General features: G+C 36.8%; 1 protein-coding gene across 3 annotated transcripts in view; it reads left to right on the top strand.

Annotated features, from left to right (window-relative positions):
* TRAPPC12 (trafficking protein particle complex 12) overlaps positions 1 to 12,443 on the top strand; it is a 62,443-nt gene that overhangs the window by 27,216 nt on the left and 22,784 nt on the right. For all 3 annotated transcript variants that reach the window (XM_037392351.1, XM_037392352.1, XM_037392353.1), the window contains exons 6-7: positions 5,454 to 5,566; positions 12,337 to 12,409. In XM_037392351.1, coding sequence (XP_037248248.1) covers positions 5,454 to 5,566; positions 12,337 to 12,409 — 186 coding nt within the window. The remainder of the gene's footprint in view (positions 1 to 5,453; positions 5,567 to 12,336; positions 12,410 to 12,443) is intronic.

Raw genomic sequence — 12,443 nt, 5'->3', positions numbered from 1 at the left:
GTTAAATTCAGTAGTGAGTGAAATACAATAGAGGATATGGGTTTGATTCCAAATAGTTTTGTCAAAAGGCAGCGCATGTCAAAATCCAGTGTTTATATAAAATTATTCCTAGTGGGATTTCACAGGAATAAAAATGCCTACTTGTATAGGAACCTATTAAAAAGAAATGTGTTACATGTGTGCCTTAAATATGTGGCCTAACAGTAAACAAGTAGGTGAAACCTTTCAGACAATATAATATTCTTAATCTAACAAGCACATGTATTTCTGTTACAGTTATAGTATTAATGTAGTCAATCTTACTTTCTTGGGGTTTTTTTTCCCCGTAATGTAACTGGTTTTATTGAGGAAGGTATAGGGGTTTTTTTCCCTGCTGTCAATCTGTTTTTTAATAAAATTTTTTATTCTGAATTCTACAACCTGCCTTTCAGAGCTTCATAACTCTATTAGTATTGATCGGCTAGTGTCATCAACAAATATAATTTACCTCTTCCCAACTGCTTTCTTGCTAACCTAGACAATGTAAAATGAAAATTCCAGTATTTTCTAAAATCTGACATGCCTTTTTTAACTCTTCACTCCTTTTTATTTGTCACCAGCTTCATATTAAAATATTAAGGAATACTTATCAGAAAGCTAAACTTCCGTGTCTTGCAAGATAGAGTGGAAGCTGTGTTTTTGTAGATTTGTGTGCAGTTTCTTTTTCTGTCATGTATTTTTGAGCAACAGGAATTAACTTCTCTGCACTGTTGTTTTTTCAGCAGAAAAAGGCTGGATTACAAGCCTTCGATGCAACATGATATGGTGATGTCATAGAACAGCAAATCCACAGGCTGTTGTTTAGACCAAAATTCTTAGCTCAGAATTAACTATTCCATGACATCACTTTCTGTGATTCTCTTTATTTTTTTGCTCTGATGTGGCTTTGATGAAGGTTCATGGGACTCATATGACAGACTGCCTTTGCCTTTTTCATCTCCCGTTCGCTCCATGGAGCTCTGCTGGGCTGTGTTTCAAACCCATTATGCTCACAATGTTCTCTTCCACCATGGTATGCACACAGGTCACCTTGCTGAGTCCTGTGAGAACAAAGGTTCATAACCATCCACCCTGTGAAAGGATTTTTAGTAACTTGTTGCTTCTTTCAGGCTCTTTCCTGATATTTTTGTTTCAGACAAGTTCAGAGTTCAAAGGTTCCATTTTCTTAGGTGGAGAAAATTAAAGATTTTGGATGCTGGTGACAATGCAGTAATAGAGGACTCAGTGGAGGTGGTAGTGTCAGTTTTTACACAACTGTTAACCAGTAGTTAAAGGGTTATTTTGGCAATTAAATATCTTCACATGCATTTTCTACTGCCATGTGTTTCTTCCTGAGAAGTGTGTATAAGTTGTATTAGCACTTTATATAAGCTGAACTAATAGAAAGCTTTACTAAATCTAAAGTAAATTTATGGTCATTTTTTTAAACCAGAAAAAGAGTTTATCAATGTAGGAACTGAATTAGATATATTATTTATACCTCATATCATTTAACTAAAAAGAAGCTTACCTGGGGACAGGAACACATCTTGGAAATGTACTTAACTAGAAATCTTCGAGTCTCTTTTTTATAAACACGAGTATTTACAGAATACATGTGAATGAGTGGCTTGCATAAATGCTGTGGGTTTTATCATGAGCAATTTGCTTGTCTGATTTGACTTGAAGTTACAAAGTACTGTTTACATGGAGTGGTAAGATAACCTTACCAGTGGTAAAAGCTTATTTCTTTTCTGTTTTCCCCAGTTAACACGCTTATGTGAGAGCATACATACAGTTTTGTCTGTCTGAAAAAAAATAAAAATTAAGTCTGCTATTTAGAAGGATTACAAGTAAGCTGAGGAAGAAGGCAGAAACAGTTGGTGTTTCTCAGATTTTAAATGAAGTTCGCAGTCTGTTTAATAAGCAGTAAGTAATAGAAATTCACTGGATGAGTTTGCTGGGTGCTTACAGTAAAATTTCTTGCAGGGTACTAGTTATGTCAGGAGTTTCAAAAAGAAAGAGAAGAAAGAGATGATAGAGTTTTAGCTCCTGTGTGAAATAGTAATATACATCATGGTTTGAAAAGTCATTACACTGACTGTACCATGGGCCAGCTTCCTTCTGATTTTGTTTGAGAGATCTGTCATCACCCTTGATGTACCTACTAAGGATCCCACTGGAATGCTTTTTGGTCACATGCTATGAACGAAGTACTAAGTGGTTGAGAAATAATACATTAATAAAGTACATTTTGAAGTAATATAGTTTTGAATGCCTATTACTGCTGAGTCCTTAGTTGTGATAGGAAATAAATCAGATTCTTATGGAGTCTCAGTTGGCCTGGAGTCGCATTCATCATTCTGACATACTCTGACACCACTTCTGATAATGTAGATTGGTAATGGGTTATTCCTTCCCCTTGCATGAATCATAATAGTGTGGCTTCACTCACCAATATGTAAGATCAATACTTTACCAAGTATGCAATCCTAAAAAGTTTTACAAAAAATTATATACATTCTATAAAAATTGATAATGTGAAACATTTCCACTGCACTCCATTAACTACCCATCTATCTGTATGTTGAGCTGTTCTGTTACCATTTCAGATTTTCTGTATAAGTATTTATTGAGTTGACCTTTTGCTGCATTTGACAAGAGAATGTAATGATACAAACTCGTTCAGAGTTGAAAATGCTAGAACACAGTCATTAACAAAAAATGTTGTGAAAACTTTAGATTCCTTTCATTTTGTACCTGAGATTTTCCCAAAGCTTTACTGATGATCAGGACTTTTCCCTTTTTTACCTTTGCCTCAGAAATCCTGTTGAGCGCAGTAGTAGGTGCATAGTTTGTGTATTAGTAGTGAATTAAGACTCATGGTTTAACCCAGCCAGTAACTAAGTGCCATGCAGCTGCTTGCTTGATCCCACCCTGGTAGGATGGGGAGGAGAATCGGAAAAAGGTAAAACCTCTAGGTTGAGATGAGAACATTTTAGTAATTGAAATAAAGTAATAATAATAATAATAATTGTAATGAAGAGAGGGAGAGAGGAATAAAACCCAAGGGGAAAAAAGCAAAGTGATGCGCAACACAGCTGCTCACCACCCACTGACCCAGTCAGTCCCTGACCAGCAATCAGCCAGCCCCAGCCAACTTCCCCCAGTTTATATACTGAGAATGATGGAATATCCCTTTCGCTAGTTCGGGTCAGCTGTCCTGGCTCTTCTTTCTCCCTGCTTCTTGTGCGTCTGCTCGGAGCATGGGGAACTGAAAAGTCCTTGATTTAGAGTAAGCACTGCTTAGCAACAGCTAAAACATCAATGTGTTATCAACATTATTTTCATGCTGAATTCAAAGTGCAGCACTGTACCAGCTGCTAAGAAGAAAATTGATTCTATCCCATTCAGAACCAGGACAACTACTTTCTCTGAAAGAACAGTACCAAACTAGCTGGTTTTAGGCACTCCTTTTTTTGGCAGGAGTGCTGTTGGATGGTGGGGTTAGAACTTGGTCACCAGAGGGGTGGTAGAGATGAAGCCACTTGTAGGTCACATTTGCTTCAGAAGTTTGCGGTGCAGTTCTTAAGTTTGCAGTGTCTACAAAGCAATTTTTCTGTGGTGCTCTGGCACAGAATTTATGACTAAATTATTTTTGCCTGCTTTTGCGTTATTGTTCACCCCCCACGCTTTGTGTATCTTCACTTGCCTCGTGCTAGGTACTAGTCAGGATATATACATAAAGTATTTCACATCTTTTGTTACTGGTTGAATAACCTTTTACACTTAATAGAATTTCAAAGGCATTTTTGTTTTCTTAATCTTTATTCCACATATGATGATGCATGAAACTCATGTACATCCATTACGGGAACACAGCATTCCATAGGGAATAGTTAGCATCAGCAAAAGAGAATTTATGTAAATGTAAGTGGGTTACTCTGAAGGTCATAATTAGTGAATTTTGTGATTAAAATTTTGTCAACCTTTAAAAAAATGTCTAGAGGCAGTGACTCATTGTATATAGCATTTACCTTTTTGACATACAACAGGTGCAAAAATCTTTCTGAAAAGCTCCCGAGTCCTATTTTTTGAGAAAAGATGAGGCAAGAGGTGACTTGAGCAGGAAATCCCCTTAGAATATATCTAAAGTAAGCAAATATATTATATTAAAATACTGGAACTGTAGCACAGTATTTTGCAAGGCCTGTTTCCCATTATGCTAGCTCTGATTTGTTTTTAATAGTAGCATTTAGTTTATGTTCAGTATTATTGTCTGTGTATCAGGATATGCAGTTATCTGAAAGCAAGATGTTGCAGACGTTGGGCTTCCCTAAAGCTCCTGAATCTGCCCTTGAAGTCAGCCAGGATGCTTGTAAAGTTAGAGGTTTGGGTCTTTGGTAAATAAGGTAGCAACAACAACAACAATAATAATAATAGTAAACTACTGTGAAAAGGAAGGCTTTTTTCTCCACAAATACTGCTTAAATTTCTTCCTCTGTTCTTTGATGTTTTTAATAAACCAGAAAATACACAAAATACACCATCTTTATGAAGAGTCAGTCTCATGGAATAGTCTTATTTAGTAACTCTTCTGTGGGAGATCTGGCATTAATGAAGTAAAACTTGGACCAAGTGTCATCTTTAGAGCAATGGGAATGGTCTGTGCTCAGCATAATGGACTCAGACCTTTACACAAACCTATAGATATTAACAGAAAAAAGAAACAAAACATTTTGTAATATACTTTAATTTCCCGGAGGAATTGATATATTTTTAGGTTTAATGTGTCTTATTTGTAAGTATTATTACTTTTGTTTTTCATTATGCTGTTTTTTATTTTTTACTCCTTTTGACTCAGTTTGGTTTCTTTTCTTACTTTTTGGTAATGTAGGGGCCCTTCATATCAGCTTTATTTGGAAAAGAATTACAGAGAAGTGGTTTTGCATGCCCTGGTCATACAACTTTTTCACAAGCATACTTTTAAGGCCAATAGTTTCATGTTATTTTATCTGCACTGATTGTAAAATATGCATAGTTACGAAACATTAGGAACAGTCTTGTAGCTGCAACTTCAGTAAATACCATTTTTTCAATCCTTCATTTTAATTAGTTTATTAAAATCTTCAGTGAAACATTGTACTTCCATGCACAAATTGTTTTTGAAAATTTGAGTAAGGTGCACTTTTTTCGTGCCTTCCAGGTTATGGTTCCATATGTGTTTATCTTTTTAAAACATTTTGCAATGTGTTTTAGCTGAGTAGTTTGCCGTTTTCTCATCTTTCACACGTTTCCTCAGGAGAAGAAATAGATAGTAACATAAAATGGACTTTGTGTCATGCACTCTAGTGAGAAATACCTTGTGTAATGTAGGCAAATCACAAACTGATCATTATCGCAAACACATCTAATACAATTAATTATGTTTCTAGGTTCTATGGTTCCTTTTTCCATGCGGATTTTATACGCCGAACTTCCTCAGTACCTAGGTAATCCTCAGGAATCACTTGACAGACTGCATAGTATGAAGATGATCTGCGCCAAGGTAACAGCTTCTCTATGCACTAACGTTTCTTAATGTTTTAAGAAATACATTGTATTATCCTATAATAACACTATGATAATGATATGAAAAATAAAATAAACAATAAACATTGTTTCAACGATTATATTTTTTACTCGATCTTGATACAAATAAAGAACTCACTAATAGAAATAATTAAGCACCTCTTCCATTTTAAGTTTTATCCGTTTCTCTTCTCCTCTGTGGTAGCTCTGATAAAATGAGTAGAACGGTGGACAGTCTAGTTCTCTCACTTTCGTGCATTTGCCAGGGGACGCTAAGGACAGTAAGCAGATGTGTTTGAGGGCAAGTAGGTGAGCTTTCTTCCCTCACTCAGCTGTGTCCAGCTAGCTCAGAACATAGTTGTTGATGCTCTTGATCCTTCAGAAATAATTTGAAGAGCTCAGTTTGGGAACAACAGTCATTTGCGAATATAAATACAACCTGCTGAGTCTGTTTTGGGGGTTTTGTTTTCTTTTGTCAAGTGCTATAATACAAAGTCATGGCCAGAATTACAAGATGGGATTTGTCAGTGCTGAAATTGGAGTGATGGTGTTGTGAGCACTAACCTTATCCACTAAACCCAACACCCTAACTGTTAAGCATTCATCCTCAAATGTTTTTTACAGAAATCTTTCCCAAGTAGTCTAATGCAACAGTGATTATGAAGAAATACAGCATTGTTGTTTTATCTGTGACATTTCAAAGTTCAAAGCCTATATAGGATAAATATATGTGATTAATTTTTATTTTCAGTATTCCTTAGAAGTTTCCTATTTACTCCTGAAAATAACCTGGATAACTGAAGGGATTTGATAATTGCCAATTGTATAGCTGTAATGACCTTACCTATATAAAATCAGCTTGCTTCTAGCACAGTAACAGTAAACAACCAAATGTTTAAAGTAAAAAAACCTAGTTATTTGTATTATGATGGAAAAAGGTGAAAGAGTTAGGTAATAAGAGATGAATGTGGCATTTGTTATGGAGTTGGAAAGAATTGGACACTGTTTCCAAACAGTTGAGAGACATACTTAGTTTGGCCAAGAAGTGCTGCTTTTTAGCACCTCACAAATGATGTCACCTGTTCATGATCATGTCATCTAATAATATTACTGGCAGGCTGTTCTCTCCAGCCTTGTCCTTTATGAGCAGTCGTCCTCAATTGGAAATAATCTTTTTCTTCCAGGAACTGCCATACTCCTCTGTTGCAGGATTTCACAGTACTTCTACTGGTATTTGCCTGCCCTGGTCTGCAGCAGATCATCTGTTTCATACCTTGTTCTTATGTGATCTGGTATTAAGTGCTGCATCGTCTCCCCTTAGTCATGAAGGTGCCGCTAGATTCCGTGAACTTAACTCGTTTCTAAGATCCTTTATCCTGTAATGGAGAGAGAAAATTGTATGAATTTGAATGAGGAAGTGACTTCTGAGCAGGGCATTCATCAGCCATCTGGCTAACTTTATTGAAATGGCCATAATCTCAGTTATAGTGTGATCAGCTATGGTTCTCCACAGATTAGAGTTATTGGTCAATAGAGGACTGAAAGAAGAGGAAATTTACTCCCCCCGCCCCTTCTTTACAAGGTCTTTAATACAAGACCTTTAACTCACCTACAACCTTGAGGTAGCTCTGTCTGCTCTCTTTTCCATGAAGTGCGTATCCTTAGAGCATATAGAGTCTGCCAAGAAAGCTTTTAAACTATAATAGAAGATTTTGTTTGAACGTGAGCTAGGCTGATTATTTGTTTAAATAAGAGAAACTGGGTGTGCTGGAGAACATGAAATAGAAATAAAGGAGATTTAAAAATTAATATATTCATGTCTGCCTGCCCGCTAAGTTCTTGAAGAACAGGTTCGTTTACTCATGTTCTTACTCCATCAATTGCTCATAGCCTAGGTCGCTACAAATTCTGTATGATCTTCCCCTTGGGGAAAGCTGCTTTGTGGCTGGCTGCACATCTTCCACTAGCTTTTCAGAGGAGTCCCCTGTTCTCACTTGCTGTTGGTTCGTGGATTGCCATCTCTTTTCTCTGCCTTCCTGTGCCTGAGTTTGCAAAGTTTCTCCCAGGTTAGTGTGTTCAGCTGCAGTCAGAAAGAGAACGATCTCCCTTTGCTTCTGAAAGCTTCCATTAGAGCCAGGATACCATAGCCAGGACAAGCCATTGTCTGTGCTGATGGATGCTCATTTTTAGAGTACACAGAAAACTACAAACCAACAAGTAAAACATACCGTCCTTCTCAAGGGAATATTTCTGATCCGTTATTCTAGACACCTCATTGCAGATTACTTCATTTATTTGCATTCAATTAAATACCTTGTCTTTTGGAGAAATTCAAAGACAACTATAGAAACAAGAGTGTGAAAAAGAGCAGCTTGTAAAGATAAATATGTTTTTGAAAGACAGTTTTAAATTGGTGATATTTTAACCATTTGAAGTCAGGGTTGGCTGACAAAAACCATTGTTTGAATATATGTTTTGATTTTTGTATAAAATGCTGTTAGTGTAATACTCTCTATCTCACCTGGAATGTACAAGAATAAAGTTCATAACACTTTTAAAAACCCATGGCATAGCCAAGAAAATAATATAAAGGATGTACACTCATTAGTCTTAATATTTGTATATGACTCTTGGGAACCGTTTGGGTTATAACAGAATTAATTGGGGAGCTTTCAGCCAAAACCCTCTAGTGTTTTACTTCCCTGTTTTAAAAAGTGGAAAAATAATCTTTGGTCATCCATATTTACAGAAGGGCATACGAATAGTCATTATGTAAATGAGATGATCTTGGAGTCATAGAAGCTAGAAGAGAGAAAAGACCTATTAGCTCACCTAGTCTGTCTCTCTGCAGTGCAAGGTTGTTTTCTAGTTTTTAATGAGTGAACCTATGGAGCTGAGGCCACATCCCCTGGGAGGCTGTTCCAGGCTAATGCTAATGCATTCTTATCATAAGAAAATTTGTCTTTCTGTTTTGTTTCTCTTCCTTAATGTTATTCTAGTGGGGTTTTTTTTTCCTATCTCATACTTCCTTTTAACCTGCTAAATTCCCTCTTGCTTTTTGTTGTACGCATTCTGCAGACACTTTTCAACTTTGAATTAGCCATTTGACTTAAAGTTCTAACCATGTTTATTTTGTCACTGTTTTGGTAACTCGGTCTCTTCAGGCCCCATCTGCTTACATATTTCTGGTACCTGAAGCAGGATTGGAGGTTGAGTGCAAAAATATAGTTTTCATTTTCTCTGTAGAGGCAATAACATTTTAACATTTTCCAGTATTCCTGCATATTTGTAATCAAGATGTGGTTGGGTATTTTACATCTCTGTCTATAGGAACAGCTTTTGGGAAAGAAATAATCTGTAATGCCAAATGGGTATTATACCCTGCTGGAGGAATCCACTGAAATTGTTACTGTCTCTGTTATTGCTGGTCTTCCCAACATGAATTGCCTAAGTGAGTTGTTGCCCTAGTAAGTCCACCTTGAAATAAATCGTTGCCAAGAAATAGCTAAGCAGTAACAATAGTCATTTAAATCACAAAAGGGTTTGCTCTTTTCAAGCATTCATTTAAAAACACAGACATGATCACTTTAGTGCTAGTAATGCTGAGGACATGCTAATAAATGCTTACCTGGAGACCAAAATGTGAAAAGAATGACAGTCAGGCTTAATCTAAACTCCTCCCTTGTTTGTGCATAAGTATCCTAGCTGACTGACAGAGAGCTTCTGGCAATGCACACATCTCATAGCACAGCCTATTTCACTTTTTAACCCTAATCCCTCAAATGGCAGAGCTGTTCTGGGCTCTTCTACCAGGTGGGTGGAGCAGTAGCAAGTGGGTTAACAGTCTTGCTTCCTAAAAAAGCCTCTGCAAAAGTGTTTGTTAGCTCTGCACAACTTTTCAAAAATACTTCATGCCATTTGTCCATCAGCCGCTCCCTCTGAGTTCCATCACTCTCCTTCATGAGTAGTTACGTTCCTCCCTGGCCCTTCCCATACACATTCTTCGTATCTCCTGGTCTTCTGTTTTACTTCCAAAGTGATGAACTTTTGTCTCTTTTTTTTGTTTAGGTTTGGTTAGATTTGGTTTTATTTTCATTTTCATTCAACTTCCAGTTCTGGCTCAGTTACTAGGGTCACATAAATATTCTGTTTCTCAAATGTTACTTCAGTCTAGAGGGTATTCGTCTTGACGCCTTGTTTGATGAATTTGCAGAAATGATGATGATCCTGCACCAGACCGAGTACCTAAAAAGCCACAATTACAGAATCACCAAAAAAAAGTTTATTTTGAGTAAGAAGCCAATGCTGGTGAAAAGCTGTGGAAGAAGAAATAAAATATTAAAAAGGGATGTGTAAGAAACTAGGAATGCAAGTGGTCATGTGCATAGGTTAGTAATTACAGTATACAGGCAATTGATAAAGAGTGAAACAGAAGGCTCTGAAGCAATATTAGCCAGTGAAACTGCATTTATAAATATTCAAAGCAAGAAAAATCATGGGTCATGTGTAAAACCGGTGTTTTAAGTAAATGGCAGAAGTGTTCAATCATATTTCTCTTTATAATAGAAACAAGGATGTTTAGAGCTATCCCATGTGATATTGCTAGAATAAGCAGTTTACCATCTGTAGAGAAGTGGGCTGAGGGGATTTGCTAAAATTAAACATTTCATGTCAACTAACCCAGATAGCTTACACTGAGGAACTACCTGAATCATTAATGTTACTATTAAACAATTCTTGGAAAACTGCAGACATGACCAAATACTGAAGAACTGCAGATGATATTCTTATACTTAAGAAGGGCAAAAGGAGATAAACCTAGGGAATAAAACAATTAGCCTTAAATCAGCACAGAGTTCTGCTTTAATTATGTTGAGCTTGAGGTGATGGCTAGATATCCCCAAGTAATGTCACAGAATAGTTAATGTAATACTCTATTTGTATGCTAATATCTAATTTTTTTTCTTTTTTCGTGATGTTATTGACCATGTTTTCAGAGAAACCTGTTGTATTTTTAAATAGGACATCATGTCTCATTGATGAAGATACCTGGTTATGTTTAGACCATTTCAAGAGTAAGAACTTAGAGCCTTATTGTGAATGAGAAATGATCACTAGATATTTTCCAGGGAAAGAGAAAAATCATGGGTTTAGACTGGACAGAAAACAGTAAGGTGGTTTTGGTTTGTGTGAGAGAAGAATTTTTTTTCTCTGACAAGGTGCCTCATTATACGCTAGGCATTTAACACTGAAATGTGGTGCTTTGGTTTCTAAGCGATTTCTAAGTGGCTACACTGCTTTTGAAAGTGGGAGTGAGATGCAGTCTTGCAGGTGTGCCACTGCCATCTCATAAATTGGCACCTATCAACTAAGCTGCAGTATCTACTGGCGTATGATTATAGCCTCTCAGAATCTGAGGTAAGGCAACTTAGCCTAGCCCTCTGTGAACGAGGTTTACACTAAATCATATTACTTTATATTTGTCACGGGCTAGCAATTTTATCAGGAAAATTACCCTGGCTCAGCTGGCATGTGGTAACTGCTGTCATTTCATTGTGTGTCTCTCCTTGCTCTTCGGTTCTTTTGCAGCTAAATTTATGGCATCTAACTTCAAGCTTTCAATCTACTCTGAAAAGAGCTTGGTGTCTCACAGGGCAGTTCCTTCCACCTCAAGATGTCTAAAACAGGTGGCATGAACTGGCCTCCTGGAAGTACCAATTTCACTTCATTGACTGTAGAAGACACCAACATGCTGTCTGAGGCCAGATTAAATCTACCTGTCTTTGCTTTGGAGGATTTCCTGTGTTGTTTTCAAGTGTTTGCTGAGAAAGCATTGAGCACAATTGGAATGCTTTGCTGGTGTAGGATTCTTATACTGACGGAAACTTGGAGCTGTGTGTTCAGCAGTGCACTCAGTCCCCGCAAGAGGCAACGCTTGTATTTCCCCAGTAGGCTAACCACAGCGGCTGATTACATACAGCAAGTGGGCTTTATTAATAGTTTTTTGAAGGAAATCTCAAGCATTGTTCTACAACCAAAGTTATGCATCTATAACAGGAGAAATGGGGTGATCTGTGGGAATCGGAAAACAAATTTGGAGGAACCATAATGGGATTAGAAAAGAGAAAGTTGACATGCATTTCAAACGGAACCTTACATACATATTTTAAAAGTGCTTAAGACAGAAGCTTCATTAGGTTTACGTTTTCATTCTTCCAATAAAACAACAAATGTTTCATTCACTCAACCATTTACATGATTTAAAATCTATAATAAATAAAAAGAAGCAATAAAACCCAAACTTTGAGAAGGAAATTGCAGGAAGAACTAAAAGGACTACTTCATAAAGGACAAAAGGATGAAAGCGGAGCCCATACTTAGGGTGGGGGAGTCAAGAGGCAGTGGCTTTCTATGAAAAATCAGTTTGACTGGCTCTGTGGTCATTAATATTAATTCTCTGGTGAAGCATTTCATGTTTTGCTTAACAAAATATGTCCCTAGTGTGTTGACATTTCGTGGTCTGTAGGTATCAGAAACCTGAACTCTTAATAATCTTCTACCATACAATGTCTTTCTGACTTTGTGCAGTTGATCTAGCTATGGTAATAATCAGTAGTTTTGAACTGTACCTAGGTGGGGCATTCCTGCCTGAATTGGTTTACCTATGGAATGTCAATTGTAGATAATTTGCATTAAATATATAGTGCTGTTTAAACTCATGTTGGTTACTTCAAAAATTTACTACAGATACTAGAAAATTTGGAACAAGGCTTAGCTGAAGATGGAAGCATGACTAACATTACACAGGAGAACAGACAAGGTAGGTATTCTTTAAAACATTTTTTTCACAGGCG

Source organism: Falco rusticolus, chromosome 6 (genome assembly GCF_015220075.1).
Source record: "Falco rusticolus isolate bFalRus1 chromosome 6, bFalRus1.pri, whole genome shotgun sequence".
NCBI classification, from domain to species: domain Eukaryota; kingdom Metazoa; phylum Chordata; class Aves; order Falconiformes; family Falconidae; genus Falco; species Falco rusticolus.
This window is presented reverse-complemented; position numbering and strand designations above follow the sequence as displayed.